The 18060-nt window shown below is 29.0% G+C and overlaps 1 protein-coding gene across 1 annotated transcript in view; it reads right to left on the bottom strand.

Moving 5' to 3' along the window:
- Window positions 1–674: 674 nt before the first annotated feature.
- Window positions 675–18060, bottom strand: part of LOC138314566 (uncharacterized) — a 41290-nt gene continuing 23904 nt past the window's right edge. The window contains exons 3-8 of the mRNA XM_069254960.1: window positions 11357–11521; window positions 10937–10987; window positions 9797–10021; window positions 8770–8931; window positions 1771–1812; window positions 675–1304 (exon numbers count right to left, since the gene is read on the bottom strand). Coding sequence (XP_069111061.1) covers window positions 1219–1304; window positions 1771–1812; window positions 8770–8931; window positions 9797–10021; window positions 10937–10987; window positions 11357–11521 — 731 coding nt within the window. The 3' untranslated portion in view covers window positions 675–1218. The remainder of the gene's footprint in view (window positions 1305–1770; window positions 1813–8769; window positions 8932–9796; window positions 10022–10936; window positions 10988–11356; window positions 11522–18060) is intronic.

Below are 18060 nucleotides of genomic sequence, written 5' to 3'. Positions count from 1 at the left end.
ATAAAATCTTAACAATTTTCATTTTTTTCACCGATTAAAATATTTATGAGTTCGTGGTTTATTTGAGTTCAGAAAATAATTAAGTTAGCTGTTAAACTGTCAGCAATTGCCCCAGAAGTTTTTTTTTTAAGCCTGACGAGCTTTAGACAGCAACAGCTAAATGATAAAGTCTGATTGTCGTTGATATTTTGTTTGAAAATCCATTATTGCGAAGCAAACTCAAGCAACAGATGTTTCGATGTATTTACCTTTTTCAGATCACACTTTTTAACATTTTAAAAGAATTTTCAAGAATGAGGTACACAACGTACGGTATAGGACCGATACCATATCCATAACCTGCGTTATAACACCGGTCAGTATGTAATTATTATATATTTCACGATCAATAGTTTGCCTGAAATGTTATACAGAGTAGGTCAAATGTATTTGCCAATTAAATTCAGCATACGACCATTAGATGGATAAGGATAGAACATACATCAAGGTGTTACGTGTGTCATTCATTGACTAGTTTGTAGCATTAATACATTAAAATAATGAATTGTGACAATGGCGGATCAATACGACACACGTTAAATACAAGACGATATTATAAAAAATGTGTCTTGTCGTCAGATGTTTCATGAATTAAGATTCCAGATACATTGCTCGTTTTGCTTTTTCATCAAAAATAAATCATACACAGTATTCCATAAAGACAATTTTATTATTTTTCAAAGAATAAAGAATATCAAAGAACTTAGCATATTACATATTTTACAATATATAGGCATTGGACGGATTTCATAAAAAATAACTCAATATTCTGTAACATACAGATAAAAAAAATAACAAAAATGTCATGATTATATTTTATATTATGAGCTCCTTTATTATGACACTGTCCTTTTTACTACTGATTTCCAGGGTACTAAATATCTTTTAACTTCGTTAACGTATCCTCAAAACCGATTTGTTACATAGAAATGATATAAAAACAATAGATGTTATCGTGGCTATAAAGTGATCACATTTTCCCAGTAGCGAGTGCATTATACATTAGTTGTATTTTCAATAACACAATGCAAGCTAAATTGTTACTAATACAGAAGAATGACATAATTCTAAATAACATCTTTTCTCCAAAGAGTCTGACAAGCGCTAATAAAATCCAAAACAATCAAACACTATCGTAGTATTACAATAAACATTGTATATCCAGAAAGTAGAGTATCGTCACAGACAAAAACTTTGACGCCCTATCACCCATACGACGGCAGCGCTGACTGAGAGCAGGACAGCGAAAGGAGACCCGGGTACAGCTGGAAATAAGACAATATATGAAGGTGACAAAGATTACTAAAGAAAATTTGATTAAGAATGCGATAGATAGCAAGTGTAATACCTTGACACGTATTGTTCCTCTTCTTCGTATCTTTTTTTTTCTAAAATAAGAACTCAAATCTATGCCTGTAATCATTGCATGGTTATCCCATCGATAGGTGTTATATTTTCACTGTCAATTTCCAGACAATTGGACATACAATGCTCTTATGCGCGGGATTGAATCGCAATATGTCTATATACTCACGAGAGAAGACGGGGATTGAAAAACATAATCAACTGAATTGCTTATTATCGTTACAAGTTGACAATGCGCGAACAATAATCCCCAAAGTATCAAAGAGGAAATGTTCTCCCAGCGAAATATAACTACCACTATGCTAGAATACATTGTTATTTGTGTCAGAGAATTCGAATTTAGACATTTATAAACAATATACGTACCCTTATTGTTGTAGTTAGGACTCTCACAGTGTCTGTCCTGTCCTATAACAGGCAAATATAAACAGTATAGTAAAACATTTAGTAATTAACATACAAATAAACAATTTAGTACAATATTTAGTACATACAAATAAACAATATAGTACAATATTTAGTACATACAAATAAACAATATAGTACAATATTTAGTACATACAAATAAATAATATAGTACAATATTTAGTACATACACAAACAATATAGTACAATATTTAGTACATACACATAAACAATATAGTACAATATTTAGTACATACAAATAAACAATATAGTACAATATTTAGTACATACAAATAAACAATATAGTACAATATATAGTACATACACAAACAATATAGTACAATATTTAGTACATACACATACAATATAGTACAATATTTAGTACATACACAAACAATATAGTACAATATTTAGTACATACACAAACAATATAGTACAATATTTAGTACATACACAAACAATATAGTACAATATTTAGTACATACACAAACAATATAGTACAATATTTAGTACATACACAAACAATATAGTACAATATTTAGTACATACACAAACAATATAGTACAATATTTAGTACATACACATAAACAATATAGTACAATATTTAGTACATACACATAAACAATATAGTACAATATTTAGTACATACAAATAAACAATATAGTACAATATTTAGTACATACATATAAACAATATAGTACAATATTTAGTACATACAAATAAACAATATAGTACAATATTTAGTACATTCAAATAAACAATATAGTACAATATTTAGTACATACACATAAACAATATAGTACAATATTTAGTACATACAAATAAACAATATAGTACAATATATAGTACATACACAAACAATATAGTACAATATTTAGTACATACACATACAATATAGTACAATATTTAGTACATACACATAAACAATATAGTACAATATTTAGTACATACAGATAAACAATATAGTACAACATTTATTAATTAACATACAAATAAACAATATAGTACAATATTTAGTACATACAAAAAAACAATATAGTACAATATTTAGTACATACAAATAAACAATTTAGTACAATATTTAGTACATACAAATAAACAATATAAGACAATATTTAGTACATACACAAACAATATAGTACGATATTTAGTACATACACATAAACAATATAGTACAATATTTAGTACATACAAATAAACAATTTAGTACAATATTTAGTACATACAAATAAACAATATAGTACAATATTTAGTACATACAAATAAACAATATAGTACAATATTTAGTACATACAAATAAACAATATAGTACAATATTTAGTACATACAAATAAACAATATAGTACAATATTTAGTACATACAAATAAACAATATAGTACAATATTTAGTACATACACATAAACAATATAGTACAATATTTAGTACATACACAAAAAACAATATAGTACAATATTTAGTACATACAAATAAACAATATAGTACAATATTTAGTACATACAAATAAAACAATATAGTACAATATTTAGTACATACACATAAACAATATAGTACAATATTTAGTACATACAAATAAACAATATAGTACAATATTTAGTACATACAAATAAACAATATAGTACAATATTTAGTACATACAAAATAAACAATATAGTACAATATTTAGTACATACAAATAAACAATATAGTACAATATTTAGTACATACAAATAAACAATATAGTACAATATTTAGTACATACAAATAAACAATATAGTACAATATTTAGTACATACAAATAAACAATATAGTACAATATTTAGTACATACAAATAAACAATATAGTACAATATTTAGTACATACACATAAACAATATAGTACAATATTTAGTACATACAATAAACATAACAATATTAAACAATATAGTACAATATTTAGTACATACAAAATAAACAATATAGTACAATATTTAGTACATACAATAAACAATATAGTACAATATTTAGTACAACAAAACAATATTTAGTACATACAATAAACAATATAGTACAATATTTTGTACATACAAATAAACAATATAGTACAATATTTAGTACATACAAATAAACAATATAGTACAATATTTAGTACATACAAATAAACAATATAGTACAATATTTTAGTACATACAAATAAACAATATAGTACAATATTTAGTACATACATACAAATAAACAATATAGTACAATATTTAGTACACAAAAATAAACAATATAGTACAATATTTAGTACACATACAAATAAACAATATAGTACAATATTTAGTACATACAAATAAACAATATAGTACAATATTTAGTACACACAAAATAAACAATATAGTACAATATTTAGTACACAAAAATAAACAATATAGTACAATATTTAGTACATACACATAACAATATAGTACAATATTTAGTACATACAAATAAACAATATAGTACAATATTTAGTACACAAAAATAAACAATATAGTACAATATTTAGTACATACAAATAAACAATATAGTACAATATTTAGTACATACAAATAAACAATATAGTACAATATTTAGTACATACAAATAAACAATATAGTACAATATTTAGTACATACAAATAAACAATATAGTACAATATTTAGTACATACAAATAAACAATATAGTACAATATTTAGTACATACAAATAAACAATATAGTACAATATTTAGTACATACACATAAACAATATAGTACAATATTTAGTACATACAAATAAACAATATAGTACAATATTTAGTACATACAAATAAACAATATAGTACAATATTTAGTACATACACATAAACAATATAGTACAATATTTAGTACATACACATAAACAATATAGTACAATATTTAGTACATACAAATAAACAATATAGTACAATATTTAGTACATACAAATAAACAATATAGTACAATATTTAGTACATACAAATAAACAATATAGTACAATATTTAGTACATACAAATAAACAATATAGTACAATATTTAGTACATACAAATAAACAATATAGTACAATATTTAGTACATACAAATAAACAATATAGTACAATATTTAGTACATACAAATAAACAATATAGTACAATATTTAGTACATACACATAAACAATATAGTACAATATTTAGTACATACAAATAAACAATATAGTACAATATTTAGTACATACAAATAAACAATATAGTACAATATTTAGTACATACAAATAAACAATATAGTACAATATTTAGTACACAAAAATAAACAATATAGTACAATATTTAGTACATACAAATAAACAATATAGTACAATATTTAGTACATACAAATAAACAATATAGTACAATATTTAGTACATACAAAAATAAACAATATAGTACAATATTTTAGTACATACAAATAAACAATATAGTACAATATTTAGTACATACAAATAAACAATATAGTACAATATTTAGTACATAAAAATAAACAATATAGTACAATATTTAGTACATACAAATAAACAATATAGTACAATATTTAGTACATACAAATAAACAATATAGTACAATATTTAGTACATACACAAAAACAATATAGTACAATATTTAGTACACAAAAATAAACAATATAGTACAATATTTAGTACATACACATAAACAATATAGTACAATATTTTAGTACATACATCAAAAAACAATATAGTACAATATTTAGTACATAAAAATAAACAATATAGTACAATATTTAGTACATACAAATAAACAATATAGTACAATATAGTACATACAAATAAACAATATAGTACAATATTAGTACATACAAATATAGTACAATATTATACAAAAATACATATAGTACAATATTTAGTACATACAAAAACAATATAGTACAATATTTAGTACATACAATAAACAATATAGTACAATATTTAGTACATACACAAAACAATATAGTACAATATTTAGTACATACACAAACAATATAGTACAATATTTAGTACATACACAAAAACAATATAGTACAATATTTAGTACATACACAAAAACAATATAGTACAATATTTAGTACATACACAAAACAATATAGTACAATATTTAGTACATACACAAACAATATAGTACAATATTTAGTACATACACATAAACAATATAGTACAATATTTAGTACATACACAAACAATATAGTACAATATTTAGTACATACACATAAACAATATAGTACAATATTTAGTACATACACATAAACAATATAGTACAATATTTAGTACATACACATAAACAATATAGTACAATATTTAGTACATACAAATAAACAATATAGTACAATATTTAGTACATACAAATAAACAATATAGTACAATATTTAGTACATACACAAACAATATAGTACAATATTTAGTACATACACATACAATATAGTACAATATTTAGTACATACACAAACAATATAGTACAATATTTAGTACATACACATAAACAATATAGTACAATATTTAGTACATACAAATAAACAATATAGTACAATATTTAGTACATACAAATAAACAATATAGTACAATATTTAGTACATACAAATAAACAATATAGTACAATATTTAGTACATACAAATAAACAATATAGTACAATATTTAGTACATACAAATAAACAATATAGTACAATATTTAGTACATACACAATAAACAATATAGTACAATATTTAGTACATACAAATAAACAATATAGTACAATATTTAGTACATACAAATAAACAATATAGTACAATATTTAGTACATACAAATAAACAATTTAGTACAATATTTAGTACATACAAATAAACAATATAGTACAATATTTAGTACATACAAATAAACAATATAGTACAATATTTAGTACATACACATAAACAATATAGTACAATATTTAGTACATACAAATAAACAATATAGTACAATATTTAGTACATACAAATAAACAATATAGTACAATATTTAGTACATACAAATAAACAATATAGTACAATATTTAGTACATACAAATAAACAATATAGTACAATATTTAGTACATACACATAAACAATATAGTACAATATTTAGTACATACAAATAAACAATATAGTACAATATTTAGTACATACAAATAAACAATATAGTAGTACAATATTTAGTACATACAAATAAACAATATAGTACAATATTTAGTACATACAAATAAACAATATAGTACAATATTTAGTACATACAAATAAACAATATAGTACAATATTTAGTACATACAAATAAACAATATAGTACAATATTTAGTACATACAAATAAACAATATAGTACAATATTTAGTACATACACATAAATAAACAATATAGTACAATATTTAGTACATACAAATAAACAATATAGTACAATATTTAGTACATACAAATAAACAATATAGTACAATATTTAGTACATACAAATAAACAATATAGTACAATATTTAGTACATACAAATAAACAATATAGTACAATATTTAGTACATACACAAACAATATAGTACAATATTTAGTACATACAAATAAACAATATAGTACAATATTTAGTACATACACATAAACAATATAGTACAATATTTAGTACACAAAAATAAACAATATAGTACAATATTTAGTACATACAAATAAACAATATAGTACAATATTTAGTACATACAGATAAACAATATAGTACAATATTTAGTACACAAAAATAAACAATATAGTACAATATTTAGTACATACAAATAAACAATATAGTACAATATTTAGTACATACAAATAAACAATATAGTACAATATTTAGTACACAAAAATAAACAATATAGTACAATATTTACTACATACAAATAAACAATATAGTACAATATTTAGTACATACACATAAACAATATAGTACAATATTTAGTACACAAAAATAAACAATATAGTACAATATTTAGTACACAAAAATAAACAATATAGTACAATATTTAGTACATACAAATAAACAATATAGTACAATATTTAGTACATACAAATAAACAATATAGTACAATATTTAGTACACAAAAATAAACAATATAGTACAATATTTAGTACATACACAAACAATATAGTACAATATTTAGTACATACACATAAACAATATAGTACAATATTTAGTACACAAAAATAAACAATATAGTATAATATATTTAGTACATACAAATAAACAATATAGTACAATATTTAGTACATACAAATAAACAATATAGTACAATATTTAGTACATACACATAAACAATATAGTACAATATTTAGTACACAAAAATAAACAATATAGTACAATATTTAGTACATACAAATAAACAATATAGTACAATATTTAGTACATACAAATAAACAATATAGTACAATATTTAGTACACAAAATAAACAATATAGTACAATATTTAGTACATACACATAAACAATATAGTACAATATTCAGTACACAAAAATAAACAATATAGTACAATATTTAGTACATACACATAAACAATATAGTACAATATTTAGTACATACAAATAAACAATATAGTACAATATTTAGTACATACAAATAAACAATAAAGTGTAATATTTAATACATAAACCATAAACAATATAGTCCAAAATCTTGTACGTAAACACAAACAATTTAGTATAGATAGTCCATAAATAAATGTACATTTTGTAATGTTAAATGTCAAAACGTAGCCTGGATTAGGTATTGTTATTACAACAACAGAAGGATAATATTACTGACTGATATCTCGTATATTGTTACTTTTTAGTTTTGATTACTAGAACAAAACAATCATGGGAAATTAAAGACGTCTTATGCTTCTGTAATGGCGATATGTCACTATAAATGAAACGTTCATATCAAAAAGAGCCTAAAGATTGCAGTTCACCAAGTTCTATAGTGTTACCTGAATACATCCTACCAAACTACCAGATCACAACAATGTATTAGTATTATTTACTACTCTAAACAAACCTTCCTGTAATGATTATCTTACCAAAACAGTACGCCGCATCACATACTAAGGCCTTCTGAAGTCTGTAGACGTAGTAGGAATCACAATGTTTAATGGAAACGTCATAGTGATGTATGCAGGAGCCCAATATACCATGTTGACACGCCGTCCTGTTTACAGTGAAGCCATTGGTGGGGTGGGTACCTGTAACGTACCGTCATTGGAGGATCAAAAATATTCAAATATAACCCCCTATCAAATCAGATGTGGTTTGATTTTGATTGATATAACATGTTATTAATAGCCACTGCATTTAAGGTCGAGTCAAAGATGAGGAGGAAATTAATTAATTAACGTCCTATTAACAGTCAGGGTCATGTAAGGACGGCATCCCATGTATGGGGTGTGTTGCGTGTATGTTGTGCGAGATGTGTGTATTGGGAGACTGCGGTATATTCATGTAGTGTCTTCTTGTATAGTGGAACTGTTGCCCTTTTTATAGTGCTATATCACTGGAGCATGCCGCCGAAAACACCAAGCAACACACTCCATCGGTCACTTACAACGGGCGAACCAGTCGTCCCACTCCCTGTATGCTGAGCGCCAAGCAGGAGCAGAAACTACCACTATTATAGACTCGTGACTCAAATGTGGAGGAGGTGTAGTGGGAATATAGATGTGGTTTAAAAGCTAAAATATCAGTTGTATGAAGGAATAACGCACGAAATATGAAAACAAACGATTAGTTCATATTCCAACCAACGTTTCGAATAGTCTGTCTGTTACTTTAGCAAACTATGACCCATTGCAAATTCAGATGTGAGGACTTTCAATAAGTTTTAAACATCAAATAAAACTATTATGACAATGTCTTCGATTATTTCTTACTGGAAAAACAAAATCAAATATGAGATTCCCTTCAAAATGATATATTATTTTGATATTACATAAACATAAAAACCATTCATGCATATTGATAATGATGTAGACAATTTTCAATGGAAATGCAAATTCAAATACGAGAGTCCCTTCAAAATCTATATTTTATTAAATACATAAACCAACCTACCGTTCAACCATATTGGGAAGGAGGTACCACATGTGTTGAGTTTTGGAGGTGTCGTCACTAGTTCGAGATCCTGGTTATCGCCATTAATTACCCTGTACCACGTATCCTCTATGTCGTACCGGTCACATAGGGCAGCGCTATCGTCAATAGAACACTCCGTTCCTCGATCTCCAGCACGGTGAAGATGGTGGGTAGTATTACATGGTTCTAATAATGCTGGGTCCACTGTAAATATATCACAATAAACATTTAAGTTGATGGCTAATCCGTTAGATGAAAGTGATATCACTAATACTTTGTTGAAAAGATTGATTCTATTATGCATATGACATATCAAAAACATTGGTACGGTCATCATATTTCTAAATAATGCATTACTTATTGGAGTGTTGCGTGTATGATCAGCGTGTGTGTTTTTGGAATATTGCGGTATATCCGTGATGTGTCTTCTTGTAATAGTGAAACTGTTGTCCTTATCATAGTGATATCCCCCTGAAGTATGCCGTCGAAGACACCAAATAACCCCGTCAAACCCGGTCATATATACTGACAACGGACAAACCAATCGTCCCACTCCACTTATGTTGAATGCTTAGCAAGCTTATTACAACTTTTATAGCCTATGGTGTGTCTAAACCAGGGGACAAAATATATACCTTTCCTCACAGGGGTGAGCACTTAACTCAAGGCCAAAACAGAGGCGATTTCAATGAAGATAGCATGACCAATTTAGTCGCCTTTTACAATCAGCACATCAGGTACAATTCTGATGTCCTACCGGTATACCTAACCAGATATCTAAAGGCTTGTATAGGGCGTGTCATAGTGGACTCTTCCGGACCGCATGGTCTAACCTGTTAGTAATTTGCTTTAGTCGCAGCAGAACTATACATTTCACTTATGTTTGTCCGATCGCTATAAATATAGAAGATACACAATAGCGGAGATAAACTTCCGCGAATTTACTTTAATTTCGCGAAGAAATCGCAAGCGAAAGAAAGTTGGTCAACAGTGCCAGAATGTAGACCAGGTGGAGGAAGGAGAGCCGTCTTCTGTCTCAGGGACGACACCAGCCGGCCATATGTAGCTATAGGATAATTGGCGTTTGCGTCAGTGTATATGTTCTATAGGACATCTTACCTGTGGGGCTTACAGGATGAGTGTCGGTTGGACTGTGACAACCTTCATGCCCTGATCAGAATGAGAAAATACATTTGTATTTGTAAAATAAACAAATTAAATACTTTATAGTTTGCCGGTCTCTTGATCAAATTGTATTGATAGCTGGATACGAATTTTTATGAGACTTCTTTCCAAAATCGTCAAATTAATAAAGAATACAAAGACTCTTTCAACGAATCTGATTTAAATGAAACTTGACTAAATGTTAATAAAAAAAATGATCGGTACTTGTTCCCTTTGTAAATTTTGATATTTAAAAAAACCTATCCATTTTACCAAGCATATCAATGTGTATTTTAAAATGTTCATTACGAATATAACCCGGATAACATGAATCAAGTATTGTAACCAGGTTGTATATTTGTCAATTAAACATACCAAAACAGTAGGCGACATCACAGGTGTTGGTTGGTTTCAGTTTGTACACATGGTTCAAATCACATTTCATCACTGTGATATTGTATGACGTTTGACATATGTGGTGGAGACCTCGGATGCAGGCAGTCACGTTTTTTATTGAATGGTTATCATGTGGCATCGTCCCTAAAAAGTGAAACATAATTCGTTCAGTTGTACTTTTTATTTAAAAAAAAACCGCCCCCACTGTATACGTCTATGCGTGAAGCCTGTGTTTTGGGAGACTACGGTATCTAATTTTCTCGTGTGATAGCACTGAAGTGTTCAAGGAACAACTGCCAGTCTGACAGGACACCACACACCTGGTCACAATAAACTAATGGGAGCAACAGACGTTTATCTGCTTTTACCAACGACAAACAATTTATACATATTTTGTAAAACGATTCCAGTAACAATTACTTATAGAAGGATTACAGTAATCAATAATCTTTTTTATGTAAAATACTAAATATTTCAGTTTTCATAATGCTAACTGAACGCCACAGACGTCGTAAGCCCAAAAGATATGATAGTAATATAAAGCATATACTACAACTGATGGGAGAACTACAATATTGGTTTAAGTTAGAATTCTACAACTATAGCTGGCCTAAGTTTGCGTTTTATTGTCTGACCTTTGTATACGATGGCTTCCTTTTGGAATCATAGTTTGAATGTTTTAAATGATAATAATAATGTGACACACATATGAATGCGAGTTGCCAATATTTTTTGTTAATTGACCGATCGCCAGGTGTAATATAGCCACGCCTCGTGCTCGCAAACGCACGTGTTTCTATTCAAAGTCGGAGCAAACATCGTAGCACAAACAATACAAAATGCAAAGTCATGTGCGGTTTGATTGACAGCTGGCGATCAGTCAATAATGCACATGTTTGTGCTAGTAAATACATGTTTCAAATCATATAGTCTCTGTATATAAAGATATATCTTTATAATGTATCTTTCGTTCATTTTGTGATGTTAAAAATACATTGAATGAACAAATAAAAGAGACCATATTTGTAGATTGTGATGTCTAGGCAAACAGATGTTCTATTTTTTCTCAAAAAAGTCTACACAAGCACAACGAAAGACGGTAAAAAGCGACATAGAAAGACTATTTCATATCAAGTCAACTTCACTAAAATAACCTTCTGCATCATGTACAGTGCTGCGCTATAAAATGTCAAACACAAATAATTGCATATTTTAAGGAATTGGTTAAAAATTTAATGAGATGTAGGTCAGATTATAGTCCGATTTATATTAAATATGCTGTATAAAAGGTAATAAATTCACTTTATTTGGTCACATGAGTTAGACGCGGACCTAGGGCACAAGAAGGAATGTCAGACGAAAGGTTTTACACTTCCGACGATTACATATCCTTTACTAGCTGATAAAGGACCAAAACCATGAAGCCAATAGCGTACCATGACTCCATCGAAACATCAGATTATAATCGATCATGGTAAACTTAAGATGATAACACGAAACATTTTCCGACACGGTGTTAACGCCATTAGGGAATCGTGTCTCAAATGCGAAACATTTTTTATGATCACAGTGCTTTGGCCTTTTTGTATCAGCCAAGGCTTTATGTTATATTGTAAAAGCAGTTCACAAACGTCAATCGGCAACAATGTTTCCCTTTGTATTGCCAGTCGTAAAAAACGGATAATAAGGAAATTCAACACTCACTAAAACGTCCTTAAGTTTATTCTACACCCGGTGAGCCAATTGATTGACAAGACCTATACGCTATCTCTGGGACATCCGGGTTATTTTACAACGTGCTTTGTCAGCAAATCCCATGGCAAGGTAAAGCATGTTTAGGAATAATAGATATATGCTATTGTTGTCGTCATGCTTTCCCACGGATTGTAACAGTTACCAATATGTATCTATAATCTATGTGTCTCAGGATATGTCGTACACGTTTATTTTATTCATTTGTTTGTCTGGTGTGTCGAGCATTGGGCAGTTAAATTAACTGGTGTATATTTAGGGATTTCCATCATTGAGGATGGAAATCCCTATTGTTATTGTTATGTTTTTAGGGATTTCCATTCAGGATGGAAATCCCTATTGTTTTTGTTCTGTTTTTTCTTTTTATTATTATTATTATTCTTACAAGCTAACCGATATTTACATAATATATAATTTTCAGTCATGTGGACATGACGTACATAGGAATTATTTTACACAATGAATAATTTGCGTGCCCCTGTGCTTGGGCTGAGGTGACCAATATTACATTTAAGGGTCCCGGAATAGCAGTTGAGATGGGTTGTTTTTATCTTGTACATACGTTCCTTCCACATATTCATAATTCTAAATACAACTGTCGAAGACAGATATATCTGGATCAAATTATCGATGAAAAGTTACATAATACATATGTATAAGACCACGATCAAGTGTAATTGTGGGTAGAGATAGGCCTAGGACGTCTCCTTGCAGGCGGTATATGGAATTTTCAAATTATTATTTGCCTAGATGAAATAAATGATTTGTTTTAATGTCCATGAGACAGGAGTCATCTCGTCTTTCCGTGTCAACACCAAAATAAAACTAACAGGCCTATTCAAGGACACGTCCTTGGCCTAGCTACTGTAAGATACTGACCATGTATATATCCGATGTAAATCCTCAGATATATAATTATTTATTCTGTAGTAATAGAGCTACATGTACATGTAGCCCTCGCCAGATATTGTGAATAGTTTGAATAGGCATGTTTGCATGATATATTAAAAAAAAAAAAATGAAAAAAATTGCCGTCGGTGGAGAATCGAAAGATCAGAAGATCTGCACGTTAACACTAAACCAGATTTCTGCTTTTTTATATACAGTGATTTTTTTATAAGAAGCAGATAACATTGTTGTATGATAGAGTATTTCCTTATAGGAAAAATAAAAAAAATGTAAATGTAATGTGCATGTAGCTGTTGTTTCAGCATGAAGAAAAGTGAAAAAAGGATAATAACACATTGATAACAAATCACAAAGTTTTTTGTTGTTCTTTAATATACCTGGTATAGGAGATTTCAGAAAAGATGGCGTGACGTCACAGAAAGTTTACATCCGGGTCCTCAAAGGTACAAACACGGTATGGCGACTAATAAAAACAATAACAGATACGTACATCCCTGATACACAATCGATACGTTGACAAAAGTATACACTTTCATACTTGCAAATTCTGATTTCAAAATAGTTTCTTATTGTTTCAGAGGTTACAGACATTTATATTTACAATTGTTTATTGCTAAATATATTTGTTTAGATTTAGTGTTGAAGCCAGCTTGCGAAGCGGTACCGGGCCGTCACACGTACCCGCTTTTTGTTCACACGTTGAAATCCATGTTGTGAAAAAGTTATGAATAGATCATTGATTTCAATGTTTCATATTTCTGTTATACACGAACAATCTGTTCATTACACTATTTAATTTTAATTTGGTTTAATTTAATTTTAATTTGGTCATAATCACACATCGAAAGGTGTTTTACCAAGTAAGACTTAGAAAACAGTAATTGCTTATTAAAATATCAGTATAATATTTGGGGAAACTTGGAATTTAATTTGTAGTTTCTGTCAATTTTGTAACTTCTGTCAATGTTTATACGTAGGTCTAATGGCGACCGTGTTTTTTTCTCGTGGCGGTAGAAAATGGAGTATATAAACGGAGTAAAATATATAAATACCAGATGTTTATATCTAAATATTATTGTTAAATATTTTTATTTACCCTTTTTATGATTAAAATAACGCAATAGTTCTCGGATTGTCGTACTATTTATTACAATAAAATGTAAACAAACATCGCAAGCGGCTGTTTTTCCTCTATGTTTATGTGTAGATATACGGAGTTGTACCTTTGAGCGCCCGGATGTACCTTTGTGTGACGTCATCGCCATCTTTTCTGAAATCTCCTATACGATAATCTTTGTTATTTTATTGATTTTTTCTGATATGCTCGAACGTCGTTGAAGACACCCCCTGAGAGGAATGAGCTAGATTTCGCCGAGACGAAGCACACGCTCGTGTTACGTTGATACGGAGAAAACGACAGTTTTCATTTTATACCATGGAATATCAAAGTTATATTATGCATTGAGAAATTGTACAGTACAATCTTTTTTAGATTATATCTTTCTACTGCGTATGCATCGTAAAATTCTACTAAGTTGCATGAAAAAAATCACGATAACTGCAGGTACAGGTATAGTAGGCCTAATGTTATACAATGCACAGTCGATGTCGAGAACAGATCCGATTTGATGCATTCAACTCAAATATAAAGAAATGAATGCTATAGCCGAAACCTTTTGGACTCAGAGATAGTCAAAGATCGCTTTTTTAATGAATAAGAAAAAATAAACACGAAAAAATCACGATAGCTGCTCGCAACCCAGTGGTACCGCGGTTCATCGGTTTTCGACGGCGAAAGACCAAAATAGATTTTTTACACACAATGTCAAACATATTCAATTCAACTCATTAATTATATGTGTCAGAAGCATGTTAATGATGTTTTTTGTGCAATATTTCATGAAATTCATCTACTAAACGAAGCCTTGTATCCACAAACGCTGTAAGATTTACATTGTAGCCTACGTATGCCTACTGTTTCTTTTTGTCAAAGTGACGTTTAAATAATGAAATGTTCCAAGATAAAGTAACGCCATTATTTTAAACTATGTTAAGCTGTATATGAGTGCAAATTGCCACCATAATACCGCAAATGAGTGCTTATTCAATCCTTCAAAACGTCAGCTTGCAAGGTCGAATCACCCGGGCTCATAGAGGACTAAAAAGTGACGTCATTGGAATGTTCGGGATCAAATCGTCAAATTTAGAAATGGTAATCAGAATAAAGAAATTAATCATTTATTTACTAACATCGCAATATTTTCATATCGCAACTGTTACAGGAAATTCGTATTACCTGGTATCGAGTTCTATGCCTGATTAATCTCGATATTTAGTGTTGAAAATATCTGGTTTATTGATATTATTCCGCTACTTTTGTTGAGTTTGAATTCGCAAATTCGAAGGGCGTCAGAACGCTTGTTTTCAACCGGAATCAACACCGTAGTGATAAAGACCTTCCAAGTGGATTTTTTTCATCGACATAAAAAGTTGATTTTCTCAAAAAGTAAGAAAAATAAAATACATTAATTTTGCTGGAACACTAAAAAAATCATTCTGATTTCGGAACAGTTGGAATCATGAAGATACCTCTAACAGTATTTTTATTATTATTATTATATATTATGTAAGTAATTATTTCCACGAAACCTTCTTAACACTTTTTCTCACGAACGGAACAAGGTACGATGCTCAAATTTGGACACGTTATGTATGTACATGAGTGCTTGAAACGTAAGTTCGAGTTTGTACGATAAGGTTCAAGGTCAAGGTCACAGACGTAAAAAACAATTTTTTGGAACGAAGTTTTAACGCTCATAACACCATTACCGTACGCTGTACATCGTTCACGTTTTGTTATTCAGATAGATCGTGACATTGCGCGTGCTTTTCCCATGCCATGTTATCAGAGATTATGTCAAGGTCAAGAGTTCGCTACGGGGTCAAACAAAGGTCAAAAACGAAATTCACCACAGAAAAGTTTTGAAAGTTGGATATGAAAGGGCATGCCCTCAGAAATATATAATGACAAGTTTTAAGGTCATGAGATCCAAAATGGCGGAGATATAGGCCTTTGAAAAAAGGCTATTTTGGCGTTTTCCCGCCAAAATTGTTAAAGGTTTCAGCGCCTTTAATACTTAACACACATGCTTGATTTTTTGTATAGACATAGCATAGACGAATGTCTACAGAACTTATGCTTTTTTATTGACCTTGTGCATTCATTCAAGGTCACAGGGTTCAAAAAGCTTAAAATCTTTAAACGACTTCTTCTTTATAAATAAGAGGCGTAGAGCGCTGAAATTTGGACACGTTATGAACGTACATGAGTGCTTGAAACGTTTGTTCGATTTTGGAGGATAACGTTCAAGGTCAAGGTCACAGACGTAAAAAACTACTTTTTTCGAACGAACTTTAAACGCTCCTAATTTCATAACCGTACGCTACACAACATGTATTTTTCGTTCTCCAGGTAAATCACGACAATTCACGTTGTTTTCTCATTACATGTTATCAGAAATTATGTCAAGGTCACGAGTTCGCTAGGGGGTCAAATGAGGTCAAACAAAGGTCAAAAATGAACTTTAACATAGAAATGTTTTGAAGGGCGCATATGAAAGAGCATGCTCTCAGGCACATAAAATGACTTATATGTTTTTGTACCTGTGTTGTATAAACTGTTGTTTTGAAAACTTATGAATTTCAAGGGGTTATATAGAAAAATGGCGGAAATTTAGCTCTCTGAATATGGCGATTTGTTTCATTTTCTTATTTCTTTACGTAATTTCTGAGCTCGTAGAGGCTTTATCATTTATTGTAAGGTGTTGATTTTTTTGTAAATGTAGACATTGGCATAATCTCTGTACAGAGTTTTAATTTCAAAGTAATGAATTTGAAAATGGTGGAAATATAGCCCTCTGAATATGGCATTTCGTTCACTTTTTAACGTAAATTTTACCGTAATTTATGTATTTCAAAGAGAGGTGTTTTGAATTGGATGTTAAAGAGCATGATCTCAGACA

This window comes from Argopecten irradians, chromosome 2, assembly GCF_041381155.1.
Source record: "Argopecten irradians isolate NY chromosome 2, Ai_NY, whole genome shotgun sequence".
Lineage (NCBI taxonomy): Eukaryota > Metazoa > Mollusca > Bivalvia > Pectinida > Pectinidae > Argopecten > Argopecten irradians.
Note: the sequence above shows the minus strand (reverse complement) of the source record. Positions and strands in the feature narration are given on the sequence as shown.